The sequence below is a fragment of the Protomyctophum parallelum genome (genome assembly GCF_964188405.1).
Source record: "Protomyctophum parallelum genome assembly, chromosome: 2".
Classification (NCBI taxonomy): domain Eukaryota; kingdom Metazoa; phylum Chordata; class Actinopteri; order Myctophiformes; family Myctophidae; genus Protomyctophum; species Protomyctophum parallelum.
In genome coordinates, this window is record NC_139699.1 from 6,735,500 (window position 1) to 6,749,833 (window position 14,334).

At 45.7% G+C, this 14,334-nt stretch overlaps 1 protein-coding gene across 1 annotated transcript; it reads right to left on the reverse strand.

The window, feature by feature from the left end:
- Positions 1-249: 249 nt before the first annotated feature.
- On the reverse strand, positions 250-7,770 carry sh2d7 (SH2 domain containing 7; the record flags this gene model as incomplete). The annotated part of the gene is made up of 7 exons (XM_083791174.1): positions 7,645-7,770; positions 6,886-6,975; positions 5,848-6,016; positions 3,687-4,130; positions 1,807-2,308; positions 966-1,243; positions 250-297 (listed from the first exon to the last, which is right to left on the reverse strand). The coding sequence occupies exons 1-7, from the start codon at positions 7,746-7,748 to the stop codon at positions 250-252; spliced, it is 1,635 nt and encodes a 544-aa protein (XP_083647300.1). The 5' UTR covers positions 7,749-7,770.
- Positions 7,771-14,334: the final 6,564 nt, after the last annotated feature.

Genomic DNA, 14,334 nt, shown 5'->3' on the forward strand with positions numbered 1-14,334 from the left:
CAACAAAATGTGTGTCAGAGCCAGATCAGTCTAGGTGAGACGTGACCTTTGTCGATCTAAATGTCACGATCTAAATGTCTCAATAGAAGAGCAGGGATACAAAATACAACCAATTGTATATACATTATATTTTATTAACATAGCTAATTAATACCATACATATTGGACAATTGTGTGATGCGTGCATGAGTGCGTGAGTGCGACGTGAGTCTGTGCCTGTTGGTTTGTTGTTGGGGGTATATTGTGCTTTTATTTCTTCTTGCTTTCAGGAAGGAATTTCCACCACCTGCACATATTCTGTAAACAGACAATAGAAGAGATTAGCACCTCAATTAAGAATAGAACATGGCAGCCCATTAAGTTCAATGGGGAAGTGGTGCCATGTTATATTTGGCTATAGTAAATCAAACTAATCAATTCTCAAATCAATTACTGTAATTATCAGTAATTTTAATAAAATAATATATTTTTGGGGGAAAGGTTAAAATAGTGAAAATAGCGAATGTACAAGCTTACATTGTAAGCTATGCTATTTTCAGAGAAAATATTTAATAAATAATGTTTTAACAACTCTTGATTGTAAGCTTGTAGATCTGCTATTTTCAGAGACAAATATTGAATAAATAATGTTTTAACCCATTCTGAACGGGTGTTAGCATCATGTTATGCTTTAGCTATTGAAAAATAGCAGATCTACAAGCTCATAGCGCGCCACCGAGTGGTGCGCTACAAGCTTGTAGGTCTGCTATTTTTGAAAAATCGAAGAACGACTGACATTTTTTTAGAATCTGATCTCAGGTCAGAATGGGTTCATCAGACCAGTGTGTGTCCAGTGGAAACCTTGTATGAATCTGATCTCAGGTCAGAATGGGTTAACAACACAAATGTCGCATGGGGGGGTCCCTGTCACAAAATATTTTCACTTTGACTTGAAAACGCTTGAGAAGCGGTGGTTTTGGACCTACATTCTTGGATTGCTTGGTCTTGGCGTCATCCAGAGTTTCGTATGTGTTGTCCTCCTGCACAGCTGGGATTGGCTCATAGGTGTCATCGACTGCCTGGCGGTTACGGTTAGGGACCATCTCGTTTGGAACCTCTGCGTACATGCCGTCACCCTGGTTAGGGACCATCTCGTTTGGAACCTCTGCGTACATGCTGTCACCCTGCGCTGGCAGTGCACCACCGTCACCCTGGTGGTCACACCACTGGTACAGCGGGTTGTACTGGTCCAGTCTGTCACCACCTGGGTGGCAGGGGTGGAAGATACACACACATTTTAATAGTTTTACTTCAGAAAAACTGGTGAGGGCAGTGGCGTGCACAGATAGACACTAGGGGGTGCTAGAGCACCCCCTGACCTTTTGGCAATGTGCTAAAAAAAAAAAAAAAAAAAAAGAAACGTTTGTAGTGTGTGGACCATGCGGTGACATTGATCAAATCTTGATTAAAAAAAACGCTTCTACTATATTATTTAGGCCCCCCACAATCTAAAGCTATGTTTCTATGTCAGTGGTTCTTCGATTAAAGAAAAATAGCAGACCTACAAGCTCGTAGCGCGCCACTCGGTGGCGCGCTATGAGCTTGTAGATCTGCTATTTTTCAATAGCTAAAGCACCAAAATGGGTTCCCGGAACTTCCCGCCCCAAAATGCGCTGCACAAGGTGCCCTTTTTTCACTTGAGCACCTGCCCCTCTAAATGTCTGTGCACGCCACTGGGTGAGGGTCACAGCACTTTTATTCTACCTGAATTGAAAATGGGTGGTCCTTTTAGTACAGCACTTGAGTAAATGTAGGCTACTTAGTTACTTTCCACCACTGCTTGGTGGCCTGCTGGTGACGTGGTGAGACAGTGTCTCATGGCGTCCCGGGGGTCGTGTAGGAGGGAGTACGTTTGGCAGGTGAAGAAGGGCCTTTTGGGGGAATCGGACGTGATGAATTCTGTGAGACTAGGGTAGCTGAGTTGAGCGGAGGAGGAGGAGCTTCCTTCCGCTCCATTTTGATCCAGTCGCGGAAGAGACCTGCTTCTATTGTCCATCACGTTGAGCTCCGAGTATGTCACGTTGGACGTGGCAGCGGTGTGATTAAGATGGCCGTTGTCATTATGATGATGAAGCAGTGATGATGATGATGATGATGGCTGGTCCCCTTTCTCCGGGCTGGGACGTCCCGTGACCGTCCTGCCACTGTGGTCCACTAGGGTGTATAGCATTCGGCTGGGGGGATGATGTGAGGTCTTATCAGGCAGAGTTCCACTCATGGAGTGGCTCACTGTCAGAGGGAGGCCTCTCTTTGGTACTGGAGGCAGTGCCTGGGATAGAAAATACAAATAAGGATTGATGGAAAGTACATTTTCTTTATAGCTACTGTACTCAAGTACAATTTAGAGTTTGTTTTCGTTTTGTTTGTTTGTTTTCATTTTTCTGGTTATTTTACTATACTTGAGTTGAGTATTTCCAATATTCAATACTTTTACTACATCTCAGAGGCAAATATTGTACTTTTTCTTCACTACAATCCTTTGAAAACTTGAGTTACTTTGAAGTAACTAAAACGTACATTAACCAGCCACCTATATGCTTTGCCTGTTTGAAACATTACCTAGAAACCATTTGGTGACGTCACGGCTCCCTTCATCCGTTATGTTTGCCAGGTGCTTGAAATGCAGCCTGGACTACAATTGCTACTTCTCTACTAGCAACCGTAAACACGACCTTAGTGGACACGTTTTCATGATTGGCTGCCTCTAGGCTGCCTCTAAGTCAATAGGAGACTTAACCATAAAACCCATAGACTGAACACCGCAACGTCGTGAAGCCCTATTGGCTGCTGTTGTGTAAGGGGTTAACACCAGTGAAGTTGGACCTTGAACGGACGGCAACAGAAGCTAATGTTATGAGCTAACTGTAGTTGAAGAAAGCCATAAAAATAACTAATGAAAAAAACGTCGGGAACGAACGAAAACAAGGGCCGGAAGGTTGTGACAGAGAAACATACGTCTTTTGGGTAACAAATATTTTACGAAGATGCACAGTGGACAAGAAACAAGCAGCGGTTGTGCCTGGCAGTTATGACGAGAGAGTCATTCTTGTTTTACAGTTTATGAGTGGTTGAGTATAGGCGGGTTGGAAAGTGGTGAGGGATTGATGTCTTTGTCAGTGCACTGGTGACACCTGCTGGTTGGTCACAGTAGTGCCTGTTCAGCAGGTTGAACCACTGTGTATGTATTATGTTCTGTTCTTTTTTTACTGCATAATTTTAAACCAGTTCAGAGTGTTTCCACTGAAAATGAATTGGTTCAGAACCATAAAAGTTGGTTCGGAACTTGAATCAAGAAATACTTTTTTGCCCTGAACTGGGAACCAGAGTGGGCATGTCACTATTCTACAGGTTGGAAGATGCACATGTGATATACAATGGCAATTTTTTTATTTTTTTTAACTTTAAAGACATAGGAAACTATAACTGCCATTGTATTTCCCCTGTGTAATGGACTTATATTCGACACATTGCTATAGCAGGCCTGGAATCAAACCTGTGGCAACTGGAGACTCCTGCTCCTCAGGCAGGCTCTTTACCCATTCCGCTATGACTGACAGACAGACAGACAGACAGACAGACAGACAGACAGACAGACAGACAGACAGACAGACAGACATCTGTAGTATGAATGATAGTTCTCACAATACCTGTGAAGTGGATATTGTGTCTACAGAGACTGTTCCTTTTAGCTTTCTGCTTTTCGCTTTAGCTGGCAACGCAGGTGGAAATGCAGGTGGCATTGGAGGTGGCAGTGTAGGCGACAGCACAGGTGACAATGAGGGAGCTGCAATTTGCTGCTGGATTATGTCATGGTCAAACGGGTCACTCCTGTGGTCAGTGGTGTGGTCTGTCTTCTGGTCACTCCTGTGGTCAGTGGTGTGGTCTGTCTTCTGGTCCCTCCTGTGGTCAGTGGTGTGGTCTGTCTTCTGGTCCCTCCTGTGGTCAGTGGTGTGGTCTGTCTTCTGGTCCCTCCTGTGGTCAGTGGTGTGGTCTGTCTTCTGGTCCCATAAATGTCTCAGAGCTTGGACACTCACACCAATCTTCTCCTTCGGTCCACATTTCACCACGTCATACAACTCTACTGAGTTGCTCTGAAATAATAAGAGATTACCGTCAACTTTCTTAGCATCCAATGCTGTATTTTCCCTACATATATATATATTTTTTTTTAAACATATGTTTATTCATTTTCTTTACAGTACAAAGAAGTATTTTCAAACAACATATTTCCCCCCACATCCCCATGGCAGCACACATACAAACAAAATCTTATCACAAAATGTTTTGACAATAATAAATACAGAACAAAAATAAATAAATAATGACATACAGTAAAGAAAAATAAAACGAAAATAAAACACATTACATACAGTTAAACAAACACATGCCCAATGTCCGTCACAGTTCCCTACCCCCACCCCACAGCTGACTACTCAGTTAACCTTTCCCTACATATTTTAATTAAAAAAATGGTTATGGTGCCTTTCTTCAAAGTGCTTTACATTAGCACGCTCATTCACACACCGATGGCGAGGGAAACCATGCTCATCGGGAGCAGTTATGGGTTCAGTCAGTGTCTTTCTTACGGACACTTCAACAACACTAGCCTCCGAGACTGCATGCGTTTCAAAATAAGGAAAAGTGGCATAGGATCGCTAACCAATACGTGCGTTGCTTTAAATTTGGTGACGTCAATGCCGGAGCCGTAGAGTAAGACAGAGTTACGACATTGAGGGGGCAGAAAACAGCCTGGTCACATGGTTCATGTACTCGCACGAGCCCATAGACTCCAATGCATTCCGTAAACTTCCGGTTGTCCCCATTCAATAGAAGTCTATGTAGAAGAGCCGTATTTGATTTCATACTTGTAAAAAAATAATTAAAGAACTGAATCAATTAGATCAAGTTTCCAACTATATTTAGATTCATACTCCTATTTTAGAGCCGAATAAAAGTCGGTTCGGGTCTGTAGAGCCTACAATTTGACGTCATTTGAGGTTCGGGGGGGGGGGGGGGGGGGGGGGGGGGGGGGGCGGGTACCGTCCTAAAGTCGGCTCTTCGGTGCTACTGAAAATTTCTGACGAGCCGAAATCATTTCGGCACTACAGCGCCGAAGCAGCGGTAAAATAGGAGTATGAATCGGCCCTTAAAAAGGGGAGGGAAGGGAAACATGCTGCCCAAAGTCTAGAACCAAACGACAAACAAACAAAAGCACAAGGGTGCTCTCCTTGCGGCCTCCTGCAGCCTGTGGAGAAATGCAGATCTGAAGTGCTGTGAGAGCAGGTCTCTTAAATAGTAGCCTGGGCACCATTTCATTTCGGTATATGATCCGGGAGGGAGCGGATGATATGGTTACGTCATGTTGTAGTATTGTTTTGTAGTCGCCAGACAGGAACAACAGGCGGCGGCAACTTCCTTTTCCCTCTCAATAAAAGCTACAGGCTACGAGAGCTTTTATTGAGAGGGAAAAGGAAGTTGTCTCCGCCTGTTGTTCCTGTCTGGCGACGACAAAACAATACTACAACACTTAAACAGAGACCAGGCTTTCCTCCGAGGTGGTGGAAAGCCTGGTGAGGCGAGGTTACTTAAATAGTGTTTGAACTTTGAAGAGACAATGGCCAGGTGTCTCCCCTTCCACTCATCATCTCTGGCTCCGCCCTCCAATCCAGCACTGCAATGGACTTGTTAAATGCACAGCCACACACACACACACACACAGAACCCCATAGTAGACTAAAGGCCCAGGGTGCCGTCACAATTTCAACAACATGGTATGGGGGTCCCTGCCTGGCAGAAAATATTGTTTACCTGGTTGTTCCAGCCGGAGGTGAGACATTCTCCAAAGGGCTGAATGGGGCTGATCTTGTAGTGCTCTATGAGCTCAGAGAGGCTGCGGTGAGCCTGGCAGTCTCCTGTGATGATGAACAGTCCCGCTGGGTTCTGGTTGATCACAAAATGGCGGCATCTGTCCTGACCCCTTCACAGGAATTACGCGGGCAGTGAAATGAGGGACAATGGTAATAAAGTAGTGTGTTGTTGTAATGTTGTAATGTTGTTGTTTAAATTCTGAAAAAAGGAATAGGCTACTTGCAGCAGTATCGTCTCAACTTTTAGTTCAATGAATGCAAAGTTATTGCTAGTTAAAATTAACTACATTTTCACGCAGCCTTTATACCTATCCGCTGATAAGAGAAATGGTCACCGTCACCGAAGTATGGCCATCTGAAATGGTAAACACTGCTATAACACTTCTGTCGTGACTCGTGATGCACTTGCAGCACCCAGGTCCACTGTCATATATACCTGTGCAACCTTCTTCTCGCTTTTCTGATCAACCCAATTGACAACAGTGGCGTGCACAGACATTTAGAGGGGCAGGTGCTCAAGTGAAAAAAAGTGCACCTTGTGCAGTGCATTTTGGGGCGGGTACCCATTTTGGTGCTTTAGCTATTGAAAAATAGCAGATCTACAAGCTCATAGCGCGCCACCGAGTGGCGCGCTACGAGCTTGTAGGTCTGCTATTTTATTTATTTATCGAAGAACCACTGACATAGAAACATAGCTTTAGATTGTGGGGGCCTAAATAATATAGTAGATAGAAGCGTTTTTTATCAAGATTTGATCAATGTCACCATGGACCACACTACAAATTAAGAAAAAAAAGAGCAAAGAGCACATTGCCAAAAGGGCAGGGGGTGCTCTAGCACCCCCTAGTGTATATCTGTGCACGCCACTGGATCAACCCAATTGACAACCTCAGTTGTCCATTGTAACCAAAGCCCATGGTGGATCAAAAGAGAGGTGCAGTGCCCAGCCCTGCTATAATGTAACTGTAGATGGGCTCACCTGTAGGACAGAATGTATCCAATGGCTTTATCACTGAGGCGGATGAGAAAACAGCCCAGGCTCCCGTCCCTCAACAGCTCCTCTGCATCCCTGCACCAACACAAACATCACACCCGTGTGAAGTGAGGGGCGCTTGAAGTGCTATGGTGATGTAATGGTGATGTAGAACAAACAGTGCCAACACAAACATTAAATTCTCTTTATTTTTAATGGCATTTAATGTTTGTGTTAGGGACAAAATGACGTAAATTTCAGTTCATTGTCAATGACGTTTTTATAAAACAAACATTGAACTAAAGACAAACATTAAAACTATAGGAGGGGCCCCTCAAAAATACCCTCCCTTCTTTCTATCGTGTCTGTCTGTCTGTCTCTCTCTCTCACAGCACGCACACGCACACGCACACACACACACTGCAAAATCTGAAATGGCATTATTACGGTAAAAGTATTTGAAACAAGCATAATAATCTGTGACCAACTGTGGGTTTGGACTAATTTTGACAGATACAATAAGCTACTGAAAAATTTCGATTTTCACAATTTTGAAGTGTAACATACGGCAGAAGTTGTTGACCAATTGTTGACATATGAAATAAATAAATGAATAAATAACCATTCTTCAAACCATCATTTACAAAAGTAACCATAATCGCACAGGAAACAATCGAGAGTCACAGCCTTATACACATAAGACAGCATTTACTTTCCCACACATCTGCGTGTGTACTTTATAGCGGTGAATAAAGTTTCTCTTACTTTCTGGAGGTGAATCCTTGGAACCAGTCAGGGACGGAGCCGCCCGGCAGGACGCGCGACGCCTGTGTGTCCGTGAACCACCGGTGCACTTTGTCCCTCATCATGTCCCCCTCTGTGGGTCGCTCCATCACCTGTACGTCCTCCTCCATCATCCTCACTGCTGCGGCGTCAGCATACACAATGAACACACACACCTCACAGCGTCAGCGTACACAATGAACACACACACCTCACAGCGTCAGCATACACAATGAACACACACACACCTCACTGCGGCAGCGTCAGCGTACACAATGAACACACACACCTCACAGCGTCAGCGTACACAATGAACACACACACCTCACAGCGTCAGCGTACACAATGAACACACACACCTCACAGCGTCAGCGTACACAATGAACACACACACCTCACAGCGTCAGCATACACAATGAACACACACACACCTCACTGCGGCAGCGTCAGCGTACACAATGAACACACACACCTCACAGCGTCAGCATACACAATGAACACACACACACCTCACTGCTGCGGCGTCAGCGTACACAATGAACACACACACACCTCACTGCTGCGGCGTCAGCGTACACAATGAACACACACACCTCACAGCGTCAGCGTACACAATGAACACACACACACCTCACTGCGGCGGCGTCAGCGTACACAATGAACACACACACCTCACTGTTCAGCGTACACAATGAACACACACACACCTCACTGCTGCGGCGTCAGCGCACACAATGAACACACACACACCTCACCGTTTCCTCCCATGACGTTTTCTGCTTCGTTTTTTTATCTGCACTTGGGGTTTTCAACATCTGGCCCGTGGACCATCTTGGTCCACCTGGACTCTTAAGGTGGTCTTTAACCAATTTAGGCCTGACGTCGAAAAAGAAAAAAAAGGTCTTCTGAAAGAATATATGTTCAAAAATGTGTGCCGCATTTTCACGATTTTTCAAAAATAGCAGACCTACAAGCTCGTAGTGCGCCACTCGGTGGCGCGCTATGAGCTTGTAGATCTGCTATTTTTCAATAGTTAACACACCAAAAGGGGTTCCCGTACAGAATGGGTTAACTCCGAGAGTGTGAATGGAATCAAATGGAGCCTTTTGTAGCCGTCTGTAACTCTGAGAGCCACAGACCTTGTTTGATGCATTTCCCTTATTGTTACTCACCAAGTTCATATCAAACTTCATTTTGTATAGCACATTATTTTGCAACAGCCCAAAGTGCTGAACATGGTCAAAAGCAAAGCAATTCAAAGCAACGATACAAAAAGAAACATCAACCAAAAATATGCATTGACACAGATCAAAATATGTCCAACTATACTGCAATAGTTTTGTGACTCTCAACCATTGTAATCCCCCACAGTTTGACCTGCATTACAGTACACCATTAAAAAAAGAAAATTGCAATCTCTGCAACCTTCATTTTGCAAAAATCCTCAGTGCTAATTCAGTAGACGTACACACAGACGTTACTGACCCGTATAAGGGTCTGTTTAGATCCTGTGGCGGTCCCCAGGCCCTGTGGCGGTCCCCAGGCCCTGTGTTGAGAGAGGTTTTATCTCACCTGGAAGAGCAGGGCTCCTCATTTGACTGTTTCCGTTGTATCTGGTCTGCTGTGAACAGTAGGTGCTGTGTGTCAGTTTATCTGCATACCAACCATGAACACTCACTTCATTTTCATATCTCTCTTCCTCATCCCTCACTCTGCTGTGAGGGATTAACAATAACACACATATTGTATAACAGGTTTATTACTCTGTTGTGTATAAAGCAAACCATCACTAAATATTCACTGTGCTGCAATAATAATAATAATTTACAATTTACAATTTAGGCATTTAGCAGACGCTCTTAATCCAGAGCGACTTACATTAAGCAAGAACAAAAGCATGGGAATACATCACATAAAAGCATTTATCATGAAACATGCGTAAGCTAAGAAAGTAACAGTGGAATATCTATATAATGAAACTATACATATATACTACTATGCTATACATATGTACTATGGCGTGCTATATACAATGCAATTATAGTGCTGTCTACATAACATGCTATAAGTCTGTATCAAATGCTATCTAAGTCTACGGAAGTGCTATCTAAGGGGGTGGGGTAAGTGCTATGGGCCATGATGGAGTCTGAAAAGGTGGGTTTTCAGACTACGGCGGAAGATTGGGAGTGATGCTGCAGTTCTGACTGCAATGGGAAGTGCATTCCACAGTTTTGGAGCCAGAAGGGAGAAGAGTCTGGGACGTGTAGAGTGTTGTCCCAGCGTTTTTAGTGAGGGTACTTCCAGGTTCCCTGCGTTGGCTGATCTGAGTGCGCGGGAGGGTTTGTAGGGTTCAATCATACTTGCAAGATATGGGGGAGCTGGGCTGATTCCTGGGTGAGGAACGGTCTAATTCGTTGTTATAGAGTTTGAACCTACAGGATTGAGTGACAGCTGTGATGTGAGCTTTGAACGAGAGCTGACTGTCCAGGACAACACCAAGATTCCTGGCTGTTGGGACAGACGTTACCAGGGCGTTGTCTACGGAAATAGTTAGCTCCCGCATAGGGCAGGACTTAGCTGGGAAGAAGAGAAGCTCAGTCTTGTCTGGGACAATAACAACAACAACACACGCACGCAGACACGCGCGCACACACACACACACACACACACACACACAGGACATTATAAGAATATTTTTGCAACTCAAGATCCAAGATAACCTTTTCCACAACAAGCGGCCAACAAGGTATTCTATATTTTAGATTAGTCTTTGATGTTGTGTTGTTTTGTTTGACAGACACGTTCACCTGCGCATCACGCATTTCTACATGTTTATTTCATTTGTTTGATCAATATTATGTACTGTCTGTGATGCACTTTATTGATTGTTCAAGCTGTGTTTTATTATTTTTGTGTGAACATACAGTTCTCACGGCATGCACGGAGGGATGGGAAGAATGCCTGAAATAAATGCCCGTTTATAAAGAACCGACCTGTTGTGAGAACAGCTATCCATATAGGGGACATTAGCTTTATACTTTTGAAAGTGGACAGCAGTATTTCAATGTTTTTGCATTCATTTGGATATAAACATTTGTGTGATTTTCAGTATGAGAAGTGAGAAGTGTGTCTCTGATGTCTTGGTGCAGTGGGCAGACGGTTAGGAAGTGTAACTCAGTCTATCTCGTTTTGTGTGCAGTGGGGTATCCCTTATTGAAACTGAAATCAGAGAGAGAGATGAATAGTGGGTTCAGTGGGTTCTGGGCAGGCAGTCCTCTGAGTGCCGTCCACAGTTCTGGGTGAGATGTCTGCACTTTCTAAAATGTCAGGCCCGAGATGTCTCTACTTTCCAAGTGGGCGGCTCGCTTGGTATTCGTATTGTACGTACAGGTAAAACAGAACCAATCAAAAACTATTCCCAGCGTGTGGTACCACAGACGGTAGGGTCTTTCATAAACTGTGGATGTTTATGAGTCACTGGCATGACACCCATTACTCTGGCCCTCTTAATGGCTTTTGTGACCTCCCATTGTTTTCTTGCACATAGGCCAGATATGTGCCGGCCATAGATTCTACCCGTGTGAGGGGATATAAACTGTGAGAGCAGCTGGGCGTTCTTATAATCCACTGGAATGTCGTGAAGAACGCAGACTTTGGGCGGCTGCTTGAACGGATCCTCCATCTTCACAGGCATGTCGTCGTCGTGTTGACTCACACTGGACAGACTCTTCACAGGCATGTTGTCGTTGTGTTGACTCACACTGGACAGACTCTTTGGATTGGAGAGTCTGGGTATGAAGACACGTTTCAGTGCAGGTCGCAGTACTCGGAGAAGGGACATTTCAGCGGAGCCGACAGAGAATACAATACTACTTGTGTGGCTGCCGAGCGCCACATGTCTGAAGAAGGTAGTCGCTGACCACGTGGTGGTCATATTACAGTGTTTATGATGTCATATCGATACGTCATCATCACAGATACACACATTATGGGAATGCCAGATCAGATTGTGTCAGCCTCTTTGTCACAATCCATATATGGACATGGGTATCACCGCACGTAATCTCCATATATGGTCACGTGAAGACTTTTATGCGCACATATGGAAATCCCTGATGTCATCAATATGATGTCGTAGTCCTGACATCGGCTGGACGGGCCTTCCCACTGGACACATCACACCCTGTTTTGGGGAAGACTAGAAAAGCTGCGTTTCCATCGAAAGATACAATAAGTAAAACATAATATATGATATAATATAACATGTTTCTGACTGTGGCATTATTGCGTAAAGGCGTCCCGGGGAAACAGTGGATTGGAAAGTACCGGCGATTTCGACCCATCACGTGGCAGATGAAACGCAACATGGCGGCACAGTTGGAGCGCGAGGCTGAGAACGAGTACTGGATCAGCAGGCCGTACATGACTCCGGAGCAGGAGTTTGGCCATGCTGCGGAGCGGAAAGCACAAAGGTGGCTTAACATCAGGGAGAATAACTTCCACAGGAACTTTCCCCAACACAAGTACATCACAGACCACCTGGGTCATCTGAACACGACCAAAGCATGGTCAACGTAACAACATGGTTGTTGTGAGAGATGCACAGAGTTCTTCTTCTTCCAGTCCGTAGCAATCTCAGATAGTGTTCTGCCAATATCGGTCGCAGGCCACAGCTGATGGGGGGGTAGGTTCGGCAAGGTCTTCTGGGCATCATTCTGGATTCAACCCTCTCCTACCGGTCACATATCAAATCCATAACCAAATCAGCATTCTACCACCTTAAGAACATCTCCAGACTCCGCCCTTCACTCTCCGACTCTGTGGCCGAGACCCTCATCCATGCATTTGTTAACTCCCGCCTGGAATACTGAAATGGAGTCCTGTTAGGGGTCCCAAACAACAGTGGCGTGCACAGACATTTAGAGGGGCAGGTGCTCAAGTGAAAAAAAGGGCACCTTGTGCAGCACATTTTGGTGCTTTAGCTATTTAAAAATAGCAGATCTACAAGCTCATAGCGCGCCACCGAGTGGCGCGCTACGAGCTTGTAGGTCTGCTATTTATTTTTTAATCGAAGAACCACTTGACATAGAAACATAGCTTTAGATTGTGGGGGGCCTAAATAATACAGTAGAAGCGTTTTTTTATCAAGATTTGATCAATGTCACCGCATGGTCCACACACTACACATTAAGAAAGAATTTTTTTTTTTTTTTTTAGATTACATTGCCAAAAGGGCAGGGGGTGCTCTAGCACCCCCTAGTGTCTATATGTGCACGCCACTGCCAAACAAGTACCTGCAGGCTGTAGTATGTCCAAAACTCACCCGCACCAAGCCTTGGCAGCACATATCACCCCCACCCTCAAACAACTGCACTGGCTTCCTGTCAAGTTCCGTATCAATTATAAACTCCTCCTTCTCACCTACAGATGTGAAAAAGCCCTGCTGGCTCCACAGTACCCATCAGGACTCCTCCATAAAGCCCTGTAGCTCCACAGTATATCAGGCCTCCTCCATAAAGCCCTGTAGCTCAACAGTACCCCTCAGGCCTCCTCCATAAAGCCCTGTAGCTCCACAGTACCCATCAGGCCTCCTCCATAAAGCCCTGCTGGCTCCACAGTACCCATCAGGACTCCTCCATAAAGCCCTGTAGCTCCACAGTACCCATCAGGCCTCCTCCATAAAGCCCTGTAGCTCCACAGTACCCATCAGGCCTCCTCCATAAAGCCCTGTAGCTCCACAGTACCCATCAGGCCTCCTCCATAAAGCCCTGCTGGCTCCACAGTACCCATCAGGACTCCTCCATAAAGCCCTGTAGCTCCACAGTACCCATCAGGCCTCCTCCATAAAGCCCTGTAGCTCCACAGTACCCATCAGGCCTCCTCCATAAAGCCCTGTAGCTCCACAGTACCCATCAGGCCTCCTCCATAAAGCCCTGTAGCTCCACAGTACCCATCAGGCCTCCTCCATAAAGCCCTGTGGCTCAACAGTACCCATCAGGCCTCCTCCATAAACCTGGCTCCACAGTACCCATCAGGCCTCCTCCATAAAGCCCTGTAGCTCCACAGTACCCATCAGGCCTCCTCCATAAACCAGGCTCCACAGTACCCATCAGGCCTCCTCCATAAAGCCCTGTAGCTCCACAGTACCCATCAGGCCTCCTCCATAAAGCCCTGTAGCTCCACAGTACCCATCAGGCCTCCTCCATAAAGCCCTGTGGCTCCACAGTACCCATCAGGCCTCCTCCATAAAGCCCTGTAGCTCAACAGTACCCATCAGGCCTCCTCCATAAACCTGGCTCCACAGTACCCATCAGGCCTCCTCCATAAAGCCCTGTAGCTCCACAGTACCCATCAGGCCTCCTCCATAAACCAGGCTCCACAGCACCCATCAGGCCTCCTCCATAAACCAGGCTCCACAGTACCCATCAGGCCTCCTCCATAAAGCCCTGCTGGCTCCACAGTACCCATCAGGACTCCTCCATAAAGCCCTGTAGCTCCACAGTACCCATCAGGCCTCCTCCATAAAGCCCTGTAGCTCCACAGTACCCATCAGGCCTCCTCCATAAAGCCCTGTAGCTCCACAGTACCCATCAGGCCTCCTCCATAAAGCCCTGTAGCTCCACAGTACCCATCAGGCCTCCTCCATAAAGCCCTGTGGCTCCACAGTACCCA